Source organism: Leucopleurus acutus (genome assembly GCF_964270905.1).
Source record: "Leucopleurus acutus genome assembly, chromosome: 13".
Taxonomy (NCBI): domain Eukaryota; kingdom Metazoa; phylum Chordata; class Mammalia; order Artiodactyla; family Delphinidae; genus Leucopleurus; species Leucopleurus acutus.
This window is the reverse complement of record NC_139155.1, coordinates 80,230,135-80,248,565: the sequence shown is the minus strand read 5'-3', so window position 1 is coordinate 80,248,565 and position 18,431 is coordinate 80,230,135. Positions and strand designations below refer to the sequence as shown.

The window sequence follows — 18,431 nt, the reverse complement described above, 5'->3', positions numbered from 1 at the left end:
CATAGCTGGAAATAGGAACAATGAATATAGACAGGTAGATTCCCAATGACTTTGTCTAAGCTCCTGGATCCTGCTATAACTGAAGCCACATTCCCCTGGAGTCTTCTATAATGTGAGCCTCTAATTCCTTTTTTGTCTTCTTCTGTTTTCACTTGTGCAAGTTTAAGGTTTTTGTCAATGGAAATGGAAAGACTTCTAACAAAATGTAACTGTGATGAGCATCTATCTACCTACCTACCTACCTATCTATCCTCAAAAACATATATACGTGTATATATATATATATTCAAGAATATGTGTTCACCAGAAGACATGTACAGAAAACATTCACAGCAGCGTTTTTGTAATAGTTCCATCCCCTTCTCCCCTCAAAACAACACAACCCAAAAGTCCTTCAACAGGTAAATGGATAAACTGTGGTACATTCACACAGTAGAATACCATACAGCAGTGAGAAGAAGCAAATGACAATTACGTGTGATAACAAATGCATCTCATAAACATAATGCACAAATGAAGCCGGATCCAAAAGAGCATATATTGTATGATTCCACTTATATGAAGTTTCAAAAACAGGCAAAACATATTGATGGTGACGGACATCAGGACGATGATCAACACTAGTGAGGAGGAGACTCATGTCTGGAAGGCATCTTGAGGGAGCTTCTGGGGTTCTGGTAATGCTCTATTTCTTTTTTTTTTTTTTTTTTTTGCGGTACGCGGGCCTCTCACTGTTGTGGCCTCTCCCGTTGCGGAGCACAGGCTCCGGACGCGCAGGCTCAGCGGCCGTGGCTCATGGGCCCAGCTGCTCCGCGGCATGTGGGATCCTCCCGGACCGGGACATGAACCCGTGTCCCCTGCATCGGCAGGCGGACTCCCAACCACTGCGCCACCAGGGAAGCCCAATGCTCTATTTCTTGATTTTGGTGAAGAAGTTGCATGGCTCTTGTCACCGTGTAAAACTTCATCAAACTGCACACCTGTATCTGTATACTTTTCTCTACGTATACCTCAAGAAAATTTCTGAAAGCACTGGAGAATAAAATGATTTGGAAAAAATCTAATAGTGGAAAAGGCTTCAGAACACACAGGTGAAAGCAAGAAATTGCAAAATTGGTCCTGATGCAAGATATTACCATGGTGAGAGGCCAGTTCTTCAGGCCTTTGTTACAGGCCCAAAGGGAAGCATCTGATGTGTTTGCATTTCCAGGAATTTAATTTCCAGACAGATACAGGAATCAAATGAAAAACAGACTAGGAACCAACAAAGGAGGAAAACCTGATGGAAACTTTGGGGAAAGTTGACCACGGTGTATATACCTAAAAGTTGGTATTGTGTTGGGAAGGAAGAGAATTCTGGTCACAATCTGCACTAGACTTTAAAAAGAAATGTTCTAACAACTTGGTGAAAGACTGATAATGTGCTCATGGTCAAAGTCTCTAGAAAGAAACATGGTGTTAATTGGATAGGGGATGCTAGAAAATGAAATGTTGAAGGAAATGAAGGAAATGGATAGGAATGAATTAAATGGATGTGAATTAACAAATGTTAATGAAATGAACAAAATGAATAACTATACACAGTTCTAATAACAAAGTAAGGGGTGCAGCATCTAAGGAAACCTAGACTTCTACAGAGCTCCAGTGTGTTCAGATATTCAAAGAGATTTCACCAAAGATGGCAAGGAGGCCACGTCCCTGGAAATGAAGAGACTTCTAGAATATTTCCAGAAAACCTAAAGGCAAGAAGGAGTGGAAACTTTAAAAAATACCAAAAAGCAACACTTTTTTTTTTCTATTTTGGTCGTCTCGCAGCTTGCAGGATCTTAGTTCCCTGACCAGGGATCAAATCCGCACCCACTGCAGTGGAAGCATGGAGTCCTGACCACTGGACTGCCAGGGAATTCCAGCAACACATTTTAAATAGGATTTGTACTGTTCAGAGCAAGTAGATGTACAAGGAGATAATAGGTCCTCTCTTTGGAAGATGTTGGATTAATTTAGTCCACACATATTTACTGTGTGCCTTCCATGAGGCTGGCACATAACAGGCGTGCTGCAAATAGTTGCTGCGAATACTGAATTCAAAGATTAATGATGGGGCTTCCCTGGTGGCGCAGTGGTTGAGAGTCCGCCTGCCGATGCAGGGGACACGGGTTCGTGCCCCGGTCCGGGAAGACCCCACATGCCGCGGAGCGGCTGGGCCCGTGAGCCATGGCCGCTGAGCCTGCGGGTCCGGAGCCTGTGCTCCGCAACGGGAGAGGCCACAACAGTGAGAGGCCCGTGTACCGCAAAAAAAAAAAAAAGATTAATGATGGTCCCTGTGCTGGTGGCCCTCTCTGCTGGTGGTTACACAGACCTGTGAGCAGGTGTGTGATGAGGGCTATGACTGTGGAATCCCACAGAACTGAGGAGAAAGGAGACAAGGGAGGGAGTCAGAGGAAGCTTCCTGAATGGAAGAACTTCTTAACAACATCTAGGAAGGAAATGTACGTCTAAGTACCACACCTACATCCAGCCAGCCCTCTCTCAGAGGGAGCTATCCGGGACTATCTTTATCCCCATTTTGCAGATGAGAAAACTGAGGCTTGGAATGAGAGGGGGTGGTTTGTCTCAGGTCAAACAGCTGGGTAACAGCAGAACCAGGGCTCATCCGATGTCAGGTCGACTCCAGAGCCAGTAAACATTACCATCACATCCTCCTGCTTTGGGTAGAAAGCTGGTGAGATGCCCTTCAAGGTTTCTCAACAACTCTACGATTCTAGGTGATGAGGCCCCAACTCCAGAGTTTCTGGGGAATCTGTTGGTCTGGATTATACTGCCTCCTGAACACAAGAGAGGAATTCTTTGGCTTTGGCTCCACTGGTCTGAAATCTACCTCTACTTGAATACCAAGCCGAAGTCTGAGTGCTTCGTGACCCTGCCTGAATTGGTGGCAACGGCTGCCGGTGAATTCACGCTTTGCACACAGCTGTGCTATTTCTGCCCTGAACCCACTGAGTCTTTGTGGCATCTACTCTTTTTTTTTTTTTAATTCATTTGGGGCCAATAATATGCTTTGTTGAGAACCAGGCTTTATAAAATGAAGAAATCAGCTGCAATAACATTGTTTGGTCTATATTAATGAGTTGTAACTCGATATCAAGTTCATTATCAAAACAAACCCCTCATGTGCCCGAAGGCCTATGCTCTGTCTCTAGCTGAAAAGAAAGCCTCCCTTTGTTAAGGCAGAAAAGAAAACCTTCAGAAAGTGGTCGTTTATGCTGAAAAAGCCCCAACACACCTTTCACTGAAACTGCACGAATTGTGGTCCTGTCAGCTGGAGACACCTCGTGCTCTTTTGCTTTGGGCTTAAAACATTACCTGGACCATATTCTGCTATCAATCTTACCTAACGATCTGTTTACCCGAAGCGCACCATTACGGAACAGGCTCCCATTACAGTCTAGGGCAGAGGAGAGAACATTAATGAAACCAAGAGTCTGCAGGGTTAGATGGCTTGGCAATTGGTCTGAACGTCTGCCTTCCCTCAGTGTCCAAGTGGCCAGGCTGTTCTGGCGTTTTTCTTTTTCTCTTTTTTAAACAGATGAAATTGCTACAATAATTAAAGAAGCTAAAAGGAAACATATGAAGAGCTAACAAATACTGTTAGGTGTCGCGATGCAAAGCAGAGAGGGGTGGGGAGAGCAGAGGGGAAGGAGAGGAGAGAGAGAGGGGACAGAGAGGGACATTTAACACACAGCCTCCAAACCCGCAATGAAATAAAAACTGCTTTCTGCGGAGTGACATTTTTTGATTTTCCCTGAATGAGGGCTGGGTGCTTAGGGGGTGTCTGACCTTTGACCAACCTCCCCACCCCCTTCATTAAGGCCCCTACCATGGATTAAATCCAGGTCCTTTAGGTGCCAGAAGTGGCTCTCTTCCTTCACAGGCAGACAAGGAGCCATGAGGTCTGGCTTCCTTTCAAGTCAATTTGCAGTAGGACCGTGTTCTAATATCAAAAAGGAAGTAAAGGAACACCTTGTTCTGTGAGGAGCCGTGAGATGGCTGCATTTGATGTGACTTCTGGGGACAGCGTGACAGCCTCCCCCAGAACACTCCTGTAACTTCTGATGAGCTCAGAAAGGCTTCGGCAACGGGGAGGATGTGGGCTGGGGGAGCGCGGTCTGGAACTGAATTTGGGGGCTTGAAAGCGAAGCCAACACTCCATCCCAGCAAATATTAGCAGGTCTGGGCACTGAGCGAAGAGGGAAAAAAAAATGGGACTTTGGATCCGGACTGCTCCGGTTTTGAGTCTCGGCTTCTCCATCACACAAGTCACTTTCTGTCTCTGAGCCTCAGTTTTCTCAGCTATAAAATAGAGGTGACAACGCCTTCCTCAATGGGTTGTAATGAGGCCTCACAGCAATGTTTGTGAATCACCTGGTGCACTGTGAGCTCTCAGTAAACGGTAGAATAACAAGTAAAATAGGTAATAGGAGAGTATAGACTGAGGATCCAAGATGCCATAGACATCAGACTCCAAAAGAAGGTGAGAACGACCACCTGGAAGGAATTTCTGAGGTAGTTGTAGGAGAATGGGACCCTCGATTGGTGTCTACTTTGAGAATATAAAAACAGAGAGTGGGAAGGGAGAGAGGGATTTAGGAAGTGATTTCTTTGACAGCAGCTGCTGAGATGCTTTGAATCCTGACCCCAAAGGGAGGAGGAAGCTGTATCCTTCACTTCAAACCGAATAAAAGATCGGCCTCCGTGACGCTCAAGAGCTTAAAATGTGACCCCTGCAGCTAGGGGACCAGCAAGCTGGTCTCTGACGCCCTCCTGGAAAACCCAGAGGACAGAGACAGGCTGGGGAGTGCTTCTGGGGCAGGTTGGAGAGGTGGAGAATAGCTCTCTCAGCCTTAGTTTCCTCACCTGCAAAATGGGGTTAACACTGCCTACCCCTTAGTGTTGTGGAGTGAATGGAACTGGACAATTCACGGAAGGGCTTGGCTCGTGGCACACACTCAGTAATCAACCAGTCATCCCAGTTATTTCTATGAGCATCACCATGCCTAAATAATACCCCATATATGTAATTTCAAAACATCAACATTTTTAACCTCATGGAGGATACGCAGGCATGATTCATTTGACTATCCACAGGAAAACCTTGAGAGAATGACAGTTCACAAGGAGGTAGTTTTTCTCCGTACTGGACCATCTTTCTTTGACAAAAGAAAAAAAAAAAAAAGACTGATGTTGGCATTATGCACAACATACCATGGGGGATTTATAAAGCACTGAAAGGTGGAATAACATTAATCATAGATCAATCTCAGTTATTATTTGGACCCAGTCTTTATGGATATTATCTTGAATCCTCACAAGATTTAATTACAGGTGAGAAAGCTTAGTATCAGAGAGGTGAAGCAGAGAGCCTAAGGTCACAGAGCAGCTGAGCAGCAACAGAACCACGGCTCAAAGCCTGGAATGATCTACGGCGCAGGTGCTATAAGTCAATCAACCCTGACACAGTCGTCTGGCCAGCCAAGGAAGCTCAACAATTACCCTTTATTGAGACAATTTAAATCTCAAGTCCTGGAGCTGCACAAAAAGGGAACAAGGAGGGTTATTTGTTTAGTCTGAGGCAGGAAGGGAAAAGGTGAGGAGGCTAGTGAGGGTTAAAGAATCATCCGGGCTGCCTAATCTAATTCCCATGGACGCTGAAGAATGCTCCCCCACTTCCAGCATTTTCTCATTCCCTATGAGAATGTCAGATTCATGTTCTCGCAGATTCCTTGGTATGTGTCAACAAGCACTGCTTCCTGAGTTTTGAGAGGACTTTTTTAAAAGGTCTAAAAATATCAGAGAAGCAGTTTGATTAGTAGAGGATGGAATCAGCCAATAAGCAATAGCAACATAGGCGACAGCTATGTGCTAATTGCCTCTTGGGCATTTTCTTCAAGGGCTCTTGGAAATAATACACTTTAGTCATGTTACCCTTTTGGCTGCCTTTTCCTGAATGTATAAAAAATGACTGGCATGAGAGTCATCATCTCTGGAAATGTCAGTATTTAAATGTTTTAATGCTTGATATTTTGGGGAGGTAACGGCTTTGATTCCTAAGTGGAAATATGAAGAGATAGCATTCAATGAGCACCTACTATCTGCCAGGGGTTTTTCTGAGCATTATCTCATGGATCCTCCCAACAATCCTACAAAGTAAGAACTGTTATTTCCATATGTGAGATAAGGATACTGAGGCACAGAGAGTAAGCTTGCCCACGGTCACATACACAGCAAGTGTTAGCATGCTATCCCAATTATGGCGCACCCAGCACATGCTGCGGCTGTATCTGTGAATAAAACAAAAGTAAACAAATGGGACCTAATGAAACTTCAAAGCTTTTGCGCAGCAAAGGAAACCATAAAGAAGACCAAAAGACAACCCTCAGAATGGGAGAAAATATTTGCAAATGAAGCAACTGACAAAGGATTAATCTCCAAAATTTATAAGCAGCTCATGCAGCTTAATAACAAAAAAACAAACAACCCAATCCAAAAATGGGCAGAAGACCTAAATAGACATTTCTCCAAAGAAGATATACAGACTGCCAACAAACACATGAAAGAATGCTCAACATCACTAATCATTAGAGAAATGCAAATCAAAACTACAATGAGATATCATCTCACACCAGTCAGAATGGCCATCGTCAAAAAATCTAGAAACAATAAATGCTGGAGAGGGTGTGGAGAAAAGGGAACCCTCTTACACTGTTGGTGGGAATGTAAATTGATACAGCCACTGTGGAGAACAGTATGGAGGTTCCTTAAAAAGCTACAAATAGAACTACCATATGACCCAGCAATCCCACTACTGGGCATATACCCTGAGAAAACCATAATTCAAAAAGAGTCATGTACCAAAATGTTCATTGCAGCTCTATTTACAATAGCCCAGAGATGGAAACAACCTAAGTGTCCATCATCGGATGAATGGATAAAGAAGATGTGGCACATATATACAATGGAATATTACTCAGCCATAAAAAGAGACGAAATTGAGCTATTTGTAATGAGGTGGATAGACCTAGAGTCTGTCATACAGAGTGAAGTAAGTCAGAAAGAGAGAGACAAATACCGTATGCTAACACATATATATGGAATTTAAGAAAAAAAAATGTCATGAAAAACCTAGGGGTGAAACAGGAATAAAGACACAGACTTACTAGAGAATGGACTTGAGGCTATGGGGAGGGGGAAGGGTAAACGGTGACAAAGCGAGAGAGAGGCATGGACATATATACACTACCAAACGTAAGGTAGATAGCTAGTGGGAAGCAGCCGCATAGCACAGGGAGATCAGCTCAGTGCTTTGTGACCGCCTGGAGGGGTGGGATAGGGAGGGTGGGAGGGAGGGAGACGCAAGCGGGAAGAGATATGGGAACATATGTATATATATAACTGATTCATTTTGTTGTGAAGCTGAAACTAACATACCATTGTAAAGCAATTATACTCCAATAAAGATGTTTAAAAAAAAAAAAAACATTTGTGGCCTTTGTCCAAGTGGAATTTACAGTTACCCAAGGGATGCGTTGCCTCACTTGGCATGTGGAGCTATCCTTGGTCCTGAGAATAGAGGCTAGAGAATATTGAACTCCTACCCAGGGCCAGGCACTGTGCTAGGCTCTGGGTATAGAACTGTGAGCAAGGCAGGGTCCTTTCCCTCAATGAACTCCAAGCCTAGGGGCGGAAACGGACAAATAAACAGACAATTATAGTCGGGGTATTTTATTTTATGTTATTTTTGATAGAAGATACAAAATTCAGTAGGTCAGAGCCTGGATTCAGACTAAATCCATTTAACTAGATATTTACCCAAATTATTCAACCCAATTAAGCAATTTACCATCATCAGCATCTCAGCCACACACCCCCAGAACCTCACTCCTCATTAGCTGGGCCTGTCCTCCTCACCGTTTTATCCAGCAGGCCTTGACAGTGTATTGACCCAGCATCAAAATATGCCTTTCTTAGAAATGTGACTCTAATTAGAAATGGCTTATAAATCTTCATTGAAATGAGCATTATTTAGAAAGATGCATCTAAACCACATACAGGGGTTCCCCCTCCCTGCCTCGTCCTTAGCTGTGTTTCTCTTCCAGAAAAGCTCACTGGCATATTTTAGCAAGAGCTCAAGAAAATGCAAATGTCCTTGTCTGTGGTCACGGGCGAAGCAGTCACATTCTTGTTTGCATCGCCTACAGCTAAAATTGCCACTTTCCTTTTTCTGCCAGAGCCTTTTGAATATACTCTTTAAAAACTGTGCCAGCAGACACCCTTTTAGAGAGATACTCGCCTACTGCCCCTTCTTACTGCAGTCAACCAGGCTGATCTTAAGAGCACAGAGGATCTCTCTAGTTAGTTGGTCCTGGATTCAAATCCTAACTCCATCACCTACTTTCTGGGTATCTCTGGGCAAGTTACAAAACTGCCCCAAGCCTCAGCTTCCTAATCTCTACTAACAGGGACAATGACAGCATCTGCCCCACAGGATTGAGGAGTTAATTTTCATAATATATGCAGAACACAGCAGATGCACAATAGATGCTTAATAAGTGGTAGCCATTATTTGCTCTCTAGAGTCATACGACAAGGAGGGAGCCTCCAAACTGCCATGTTAGAGTTCCTGGTTCTGCATATGAATATCAAGAAACTAGAGAGGTTAAGTGATTTGCCCAAAGTCACACAGCTAGGTAGGGAGAGAGCTGATATTTGGGTCAGAACTCCTAATTCTGGGCAAGGGCCACACCTACCCCACCACTGTTCAGAACCCCGGAAATATCTTGCCATGGGAGGGGACAATGTTCTAGAAGGAGGAAGAAGATGTAGGGCATGGCACCCTCCAAAACCAGTATGGCTTCCAAGTAGACCAAGTTATGAAAGATGAAGCTGGAAAAGTTGGCAGAGACCAGATGACGGAGAGCCTTTTAAACCTTATTAAAGATATTAATCTTCATTTTGAGGGCAATGGAGGGCCATTAATTGTTTTAACCAGGGAAATGACACTTGCGGTGAAAGAGAATGGGTTGGAAGAAGGTCAGAGTTAAGGTAAGGAGGGCAGTTAGGAGGCTGGTGGAACAGCCCAGGCTAAAGACGAGGGCATCCTGGATGAGGGAGCATCTGTGGGGAAGGAGGCAGTATCCATAGAGCACCTGCCCTGAGGCAGCTGTTTGAACACAAGAGGCGATGGAGGGGGAGAGATCAAAGATGAAGGTCGGGTTTCTGCCTGAACAATTGGGTACATGATGGCATCATTTATTTAAATGGGGAATGTTTCACCATCAGATAAGCATTCAGCTGGGGAAAGGTATTCAGGACTTCGGTAGCCCTGTACTGCCATGGTTCTCAACCTGGGACGACTTTGGCCCCCAGGGGACATTTGGTAATATCTTGATGCATTTTTGGTTGTCACAACTGGCGTCTAATGGCTAGAGACCAGGGATGCTGTCAATATCCTGCAATGCACAGGACAGCCTATGGGTCCCAAATGTCAATGGTGTCAAGGTTGAGAAACCCTACTCTGCTGAAATTCAAATTCTTAAAAGAAGTAAAACATTAGAGCTTTCTGGTTATTGAAAGGTTTAATGGGAATTCATGGAGCTAAGTCCTCCCTAACGTGACAACCCTCCAGGGTAGAAACTTGGATAACCTTGTGTATGGAGAAGGAGAGTATGTAAAGATCTATCTACCGGAGCTCTGTGGGAGAGCATTTAGTCAGACAGGGTACCAAGAAAGAGCTTGTTCCCTGGTGGAGAATGGCAATACACCCCCCTCATCCTGATGCATGAGAAAGTAAGTTCCAGCCATGGTTCAGTGTCTCATATCACCCCAAGTTCACATCCAGCCAACGTTGCAGATGCAGATCAGATGGCTTCACTGTACCTTTCTTCCTATGATAGACCTTGTTTCTATCTCCAAGCTCTTAAATATTTTTCACCTTTCTTTTTGGTACTTATTTGCCACCTTGACTCATGGTTATTTATGAATTTTCTCTCCAACAGAATTGTGGGTTTCTGGAGAGAAGCCCCCAAGTCTGATTCATATTAATGCCTCTAAAACATCTGTCACATATATTTAATAGACACCCCAGAAGGTGACCTTGACCCTGTACTAGGCTACAATGGGACGTCACTTTCCGTTTTTTCTGCTACTGAGCTACAGCCAACCACGGACCCCTTGAAGCCCCTGACAATACTGAACCCATTCCAGAAGCCATCCCAGCTGTATAATCTTCCCACTTTGTGAAGTCCAGAGATCCCAAGGCAATTCCAGGCTTGCAAGTAGATCACCAGACAGAGCTATTTTTTTTTTTTTTTTTTTTCGGTACGCGGGCCTCTCTCACTGTTGTGGCCTCTCCCGTTGCGGAGCACAGGCTCCGGACGCGCAGGCTCAGCGGCCATGGCTCACGGGCCCAGCCGCTCCGCGGCATGTGGGATCCTCCCGGACCGGGGAACAAACCCGCGTCCCCTGCATCAGCAGGCGGACTCTCAACTACTGCGCCACCAGGGAAGCCCCAGACATAGCTAATTTTTGAGTTATTAAATAAAACTGCCTACTGCATAAATTCCAACTTAGACAGAAGTACATTAGATCAAAGTTGAGCCCGCAAGAAATTTTCTCGGCAGAGTTTGAAAACAGGAATTCAGAAGGGAAAATGCCACCATCTCATGATAGAAGGTATCCCATTACTGGTGATTATGATTTTGAATTTAACTGTCAGAAAGATCTCTGAGAAAAATATGTTGATTTGTTCAGTCCAAGTAAGGTTTAATTGGCTTCTGTCAGATTTTATGTAAGTGCTACTAGCCACCGAACCCCACATGCATTCTGCAGCTTTTGATTTTTTTTTTTTTTTTTTTTTTGCGGTACACGGGCCTCTCACCGCCTTGGCCCCTCCCGTTGCGGAGCACAGACTCCGGATGCGCAGGCTCAGCGGCCATGGCTCACGGGCCCAGCCTCTCCGCGGCACGTGGGATCCTCCCGGACCGGGGCACGAACCCGTGTCCCCTGCATCGGCAGGCGGACTCTCAACCACTGCACCACCAGGGAAGCCCTGCAGCTTTTGAATTTAACAGCTGATGGCTGAGTCGTTTAGAGGCTGCAGGAATGCTGAAAGGGGGCCAAGAATAGGTCTTTTTCTACAGTTGTGCAAAGGCTTGTCTAACCAGATTCTTCAAGCCCCCTGCTCCCCAAACGGTGAAAACACAGGAGGGTAGGAATAAAGATGGTGCATATTCCACTGTCTTGGCTCTCCATGTTATTCCCTGTATTTTTCAGAATTTCCGGAAGGTTGTCCCATGTTATTGTCTTTTCACTTCCTCGACACCTAGTATCATGCTTAGCACATCCCTGGAGCTCAGTAAATATCAGGTGAATGAGTGAATGTTTCTTTTGGCAGCCTCTACCCTTGCCCTGACCCCCACAGCTCTTTGGTGGATTCTGTGCTGTTTTTTAAAGTACTACTGTGGGGCTTCCCTGGTGGCCAATGCGGGGACATGGGTTCAAGCCCTGGTCCAGGAAGATCCCACATGCTGCAGAGCAACTAAGCCCGTGCACCACGACTACTGAGCCTGCGCTCTGCAGCCCGCGTGCCTAGGGCCCGTGCTCCGCAACAAAGAGAAGGCACTGCAAGGAGAAGCCTGCGCACCGCAACGAACGGTAGCCTCTGCTCATCACAACTAGAGAAAGCCTGCTCGCAGCAACGAAGGCCCAACACAGCCAAAAATAAAAAATAAATTTCTATAAAATAAATAAATAAATAAATAAAGTATCACTATGGACAAGTGCCCTTGACATTCCTAAGCAGTTGTGGTGCAGGCTAGGGGATGTCTCTCTTTTTTAGGTTACTGTATTGCTTGGGACCCCCAATGTCTGATTTTTTGTAAAGTCATTTGTGCCAGTTATTTTTGATTAGTGAACCAGACACCCATCTCCAATACCTTCACCTGTCTCAGGTTAGATACACATTTTCCCAGCCATTCTTGCAGTTAAGAAAAGGCAGGTGACACTGCTCTGGCAAATGAGACATAAGAGGAAATATGCTGGGAAGTTTCCTGGAAATTAGGCAAACTTTATTTGCCTCATAAAAGGGGCAAAAATAGCTCTTACCCTCCATTTTTTCCTCTTTCTACTGGAATATGAATGTAATGGCTGGAGATGGGGCAGCCATTCTGTGACCATGAAGGAAAAGAACCTGCCAGCCCCAACATTAGCGAGGTCTTCCTGAACCATGCCGGCAGGCATACAGCTCCAGATTGCTTATGTGAGAAAAATAAATTCACATTTGTTTATGTCACTGCTTTTCGGTTTTTCTCTTACTTGCAGCCAAGAATGATCCTAATTGGTACACAGGGTTTTCCTTTTTTCTTACTTCCTTCTGGTTCTCAATGGGATTCAAACATCAGCAATGGGACTGGGCTGAAAGTTAAATCCAAGGGACTTAAATCATGCTCGGGCACTCGCTTTCCTACAACTAGGATTTTTTAAACTGGGTCAAGCATTTCTGCCATCAGAATGAACTCTCTCCTGCAAGGCACTTTATCCTTCATAAAAATATATTCTCACACTAGTTCTTAAAAATATCCCTAGACTTGCTTCTTCTCCTCTACCCTTAAACTGGGACTTGGCCTCACTAATGAGGGACACCCCCTCTGTGCCTTTACAGTTAATACTCAGCTTTCTCCAGACTTCATATCTGGGCTACATCTTCAAAATGGTAATGGAGGCACATGTGTCCAGTCAGAGAAGAGAGAGGAGCCTGAGTCATAATAATAACAACTGTCATCACTTATTGGGGAGTTCACTGTGTACCAAGTATTGTGCTCAGTATTTCAGATGCATTATTTTATTTAATCCTTCCAAAAGATGTATGTAGCAGATCCTATTATTATTCAGCCCATTTCACAGAACCTCCTATTAGTGTCAAAGAGGGGAGTCGAGCCCACCTTGTCTGATTTCAAAGGCAGAGCTCCTACCTGGTCACTAGGTTTGCATCACATCAACCAGGCTCTCTGATGTGTTTCTTCTACCACTCCTCTCCCCGCCCTCGCCTCCCCATGCGTAGCAGCTGCCTCTTCGCAGATGAGTGGAAGAGCTCGCTTCATTTTGTCCGGCATAAAGAAAGCGCCTATCATTCTTCCTCTGTCAAGAGGTAATGAACACACGCCTTCCCCGCACCCTGACTTATCACGGAGGGAGCCGACTGTCACATGGGCCTGCAATTAGACACAGCAGGATTTGCCGAGGCAAGCATCGCCAGTCCAGAGCGCCAGGGCATAAAGAAGACAAAACAAAAAAAAGCCACAGCTTAAATTCTGCAATTGTCTCAATGCAGTAACAATGGAGCCAGAAGAATCCCTTGGACAGAGAAAAGGGCTCATTACTGTTTTCCTGGCCTGAGTCACGAGTTATAATAAAAACGAAGGTGCAGCTGGCTGGGATTCTTCAGAACTGAATCTCAAGTGGTTGTCAGATCTTTTATTTTATATTCCAAGGTAATCATTGATTCAGTGCAGGGTGGGGTGCAGTCTCCGTGATTAGAGGCCAGAGAAATTACCCAGCACGGAGCCCACTTCGAACAAAGACCAATGACTCACCACTTACGTCTTCAGGCCACAAGCTCTCCTATCTGGACAAGGAGGAAAATCGTTTCATGTTGGCGGTGACGTGTATTGTGCTGGGAGTCAAGGTTTCTCTTGTTGGGGGAAACCTTTCCTTTTCTGATTCCGGGCAGACCAGCTGGATAGGGGGCTGAACCCTGAGTAACTCCATTCTCACCATAGGGGTGGTGGCAGTGGGGCGATAAGAGGGTGGATGGTAGAGGACGGGGGTCAGTGATGCTCAGGCCAAGGTCTTCTCCGTACACAGGACTCTGCATCGCTTTCCCCCTTCTCCCTGAACCTGCCAACTTAACTCTCAGCAGAGAACTAGACCCTGGCACTCTTCAAGCCTCAGTCTACTCAGATGCAAAAGGGGGTGATAACTGCACCTCTTTCACAGAGTCAATTAAAAGATCAAACCACACCATGTCATAATGGCTAACATTTCATGTATTTACTCTGGGCCAGACCCTGTTCTAAGAGCTTTACCCATATTAACTCACCTAATCCCCACAGAACCCTATGAGACAGAAGCATTTTTAGCCGGATTTCATCCATTCTAAGATGAACATTTTCTTTCCCCGTTTCAACATCTCTGAAACTGGGGCGCTTCTTATAATTGAAAGTAGGTCATAGTTTAATCAGTAGAGTTTTCTTTCTTAGTGGCACTCACACAATGTTGTGATGCCTCTTGAAACGGAAGACGTCTTAGATAAAACACAATGTGACTGTTTCACAGAGGAGGAAACTGAGGCACAGAGAGGCACTGATTTGCTCAAGGTCCCCCACATAGCTGAGTGTCAGAGTTGGGGGTCTGAACCCATGTTGCTTGCTGAAGAATCTTTTTTTTTTTAATTAATTAATTTATTTTTGTCTGCATTGGGTCTTCGTTGCTGCGTGCGGTCTTTCTCTAGTTGCGGCGAGCAGAGGCTACTCTTTGTTGTGGTGTGCCGGCTTCTCACTGTGGTGGCTTCTCTTGTTACGGAGCACAGGCTCTAGACGCACAGGCTTCAGTAGTTGTGGCACGTGGGCTCAGCAGTTGTGGCTCACGGGCTTAGCTGCTCTGAGGCATATGGGATCTTCCCAGACCAGGGATCGAACCCAAGTCACCTGCATTGGCAGGCGGATTCTTAACCACTGTGCCACCAGGGAAGTCCCTTTTTTTAAAAAAAATAATTTTTGAGAACCTCCTCTTTTAATCACTAAGCTAGGATATCACCAAAGCACCCAGTCTAGTTCCTGGCTGTTTCAGGATCTGCCCAAACTAAGGATGCTTCTTTCCTCTCTGCCACCAAGAGACAGAGCTTATGTAAAGGATTCCACACCCTTAGAGTTTTTGCCAAACGCCGTTGCCGCATTTCCATTCTAGAACATGGAGGGGGTGTTCTAAGTGCCCCTCTCTTTTTTAGTCTCTTCTAAAGAAGAAAATGTGGGTCCACGATAATCTACACATGCCCTGCTCCCTCCCTCCCCTATGGCTAATCCCATTAGATTTCTCTTTTGCTTCCTTGGGCAACAAGGGAAAAGGAACTCCCTAAACAGATTAGGGTGCCCGACTTAGGGCAGGCTAGAAGGTTTCCTCAACAAAAGACGTTCAAGCAGGGGATTTGCATACATTATTTATACTCCTTCCATCGAAAAATCCACATGAAGATGCCGTGCAGGGAAGGGTCCCATCATAACATTAGTTATGATAAAGCAACTTCCATCCCCATGAGAAGGAAAATGGCCAGCTTCAGTGGGCTGCAGGACCCTTTGGGGGTTTCCCCACAAGGGTCACCTATTACACCAGCGCACGGTGGACTCACAGGAAGTGGCATTACCACGTAGCCCAGCTGGCCTCACCTTCCTCCCCTAGAAGCCAGATCCTTCCTCGGATCACTCCTCACTGGACATTTACCTGGCTGCCTGGCCTTTGTTGCTCTCTTTTTATGTGGCATTCCTCTGTTCCCCACCCCTGCCCTGCCCCCAACCAACAAACCTGAAAACTATCTGAAGCCAGTGAGCACGCCTTACACCTTCCCTTTGCATCCCCCGTGGTGTGTGCTAACCACTATCACCGTCTGCTTAGCACGGTGAGGCAGGGAGGGCTTGAACTCGTGAGCCAGAGAACTCTGATCTCAAACCATTGCTCTGTGCCTTGCTGACTGGGTGTCCTTGGGTAAAGGACCTGTCCTCAGTGGGCCTTGGCATTGCCATCTATCGCACGAGGAGGTGACAGTTCATACCGCCAAGTGTTCTGGATGGTTGTGAAATATCACGTTAAGACTTGAGCTCAGAACCTGGCACGTGGTGAATATTCAATACATGCCAACCCTCATCATCACTATCGCCACTGGTATTAGTGTGTTAAACCAATAAAACTGCAATTTGTTCTTAGTGTGATTTACACCAGAAGTTGATGCCAATCTCTACATAGTTTCTTGGGACTGGCCACTTTCTAGTTAGGCTGCTTCAGATTAATCAACGCTTTACGGTAGCTCTAAAAAGTTGCAATTTCTGAAGGTGTGATACTTCAAATGTGGGCCAGGGACACCCTAGGGTCTTCATTATTTTCTAGCCGGTGAGGCGGGGGCAGCAGGATTTCCATGAGTTTTGTGCCTGAGGTCTTGTTTATCCGACAGCCCCTGGAAGCCAGCTTCCCATCTCTTGACCTCCTGGAGTCCTGCCTACCCTCCTCTCAAGAAAGAGATGATCATTTCAACCTCTGCATCTTCCTCCACCTTCCTCAATCTCTCTAACCCAAGATGGAAAACTCTATTGCATTTACTTGGCTACATGACCCTCTCCAATCTCCCCCCACACTCGCCCCACACAGGAGTCTGAGTTACCTGTCCTCTGCATTCCCACCACACCCAATGATACATCCCCAGCACAGCATTAATCATCCTGCATTACAATAATCTGTTTCTTATCTCTTTTACTTCCCATCCCAAACAGACACACTACGGATTGTGACGCTTTTCACAAGAGCAGGTATTGAGCACACAACAGAAATTCAGTAAGTGTTTGCTAAATGAATGAAACCACGTAACGAAAATCTAGGAAGTGCTAACTATGTGTAAGACGCTATTCTCAGGAGTCTTGGACATATCGTTGAAGGCTCACAGCAATCCCATGAGCAGGTATTATGATACTCCCATTTTACAGACGGCAACACTGAAGCAGACAAGTTCCGTAACTTGCCCAAGGTCACAGGGCTGCCAAGAGGCAGATCCAAGGTTCAAGCCAGGCTATTTGGGTCCACCGCCCACATGCTCACACTCATCGCTGCTTCTGAAATTTCCACCTCATTCCTCGTTCCTTCCTTCCTTCCCTTCCCCCACTGCTATGCTGGGAAGTTTTTTCCCGGAGGGGGCTGCTCTGGATAAAACCCACTTCCGGGTAGCTTTCTGAGACAAAAGGAGACACGTGAAGACTGCATCTTGAAGAGTGAGCTCATTAAGAGGGCTGAGCAATGAGGGGTGCAAACAGCTGTGTCAATTCTTAGGCAATATCGATAGAAGCTCAGGAACGCTTTGGACCACCACGTAAGCACGGGTGAGTTTCTCTTCTGTGCCCTGACTTCCCCCCAGGCCCTCCTTCCTAGGGCAGGACCTTGAGCCACAAGACATGCCACTGTGCGTGGACCGCTGTGGGCCAGTAATTGCCTTTGACCCTCTCCCACTGTTCAGCTACCTTGGCCAATTAGTGGTGATATGGGCGTTTGCAGATACAATAACAAAGACACACTTAACAAAGACATAACAGGCCTGCCCAGTTGTGATCATTTAAAAACAGAAACAACTTGACTTCGACACTAAACACATACTGATTTTTCTCTGTCTTTCAAAACAACAACAGTATTTCTTGTCCCATATACACATTATCAAGTGTCAGCATCTCCATGAACAATTTCCGTCTCTTACTCCTCACACTGTTTCTGCCTAGTTGGTGTTCCTGTTCTCATTTTGCAGACACGAGCAAATAAAGGCTCAGAGATGCTAAGCAATTTATCTAATCTCAATAACTGCTGAGACGCAAAGTCAGGCTTCAAACCCCAAAGTCTGACACCGTAGTCTCCACAAAGAGAAAGGATGTGCACATACCCTAAGCCCAGCGGATCTCCGAAAATAATTTCTTCGATGGCAAACCTACAATTCATCTTAATTTTTTCCTGATGTTCTACAGTGTCACTGCCGATTTATTCCATCACTTTGGAATTACTGGCTAATAGGATGGCCCAGCTCCCCGTTCTGGCTGGCGTTTTCAGTCTTCACGAGTAACCAACCACTGATAGCAACGGGGATGTTTCCCAACAATTTAATTACATTGTGATTCTTCTTTCCCCCCTGTCCCTTGTTGGTCTGGAGGCTAATTCCTATTTTTCGTCTTGAAAACACGACTGCTTTCACGAGAGAGGGGAGACTCACCTGCGTTAGACGATCTGAGGCATAAAAGGGCCAGAGGGCCCCCGAGGCAGGGGAACTCTGTATCTTCTTGGTGGCTGGTACCTTGGTCATCTTGGAAATCCTTCAGGCTTCCCTGTGTCCCCCAGGGAAGATGTGTGTGTGTGTGTCTGTGTGTTTTCTTCCAGAATCTTCTACCTCAGCAGTCACTGGTGTCAGGGGCTCCAGCAATTTCTCCCCGACTCGCAGGTGCTAAAGACACAGACTCCAGACAGGTTTCTGGCTGGGGAGAAATGGGAAAGCAAGTCTTCTGGGCTCCCCACCAACAGAATAAGGAAGTCCCGGCAGGGTGAAATCAGGCAAGCCTGGACTTACTTTTCAGACAGTCACAAAC

General features: G+C 45.7%; 1 protein-coding gene across 1 annotated transcript in view; it reads right to left on the bottom strand.

The window, feature by feature from the left end:
- The window catches only part of CCDC60 (coiled-coil domain containing 60), a gene marked incomplete at both ends in the record, with an annotated part of 162,436 nt that extends 144,285 nt beyond the window's left edge, over positions 1-18,151 (bottom strand). Inside the window, one exon of the mRNA XM_082852610.1 lies at positions 18,062-18,151. Within this exon, the coding sequence (XP_082708736.1) occupies positions 18,062-18,151 (90 nt within the window). The remainder of the gene's footprint in view (positions 1-18,061) is intronic.
- Between the last annotated feature and the right edge of the window lie 280 nt (positions 18,152-18,431).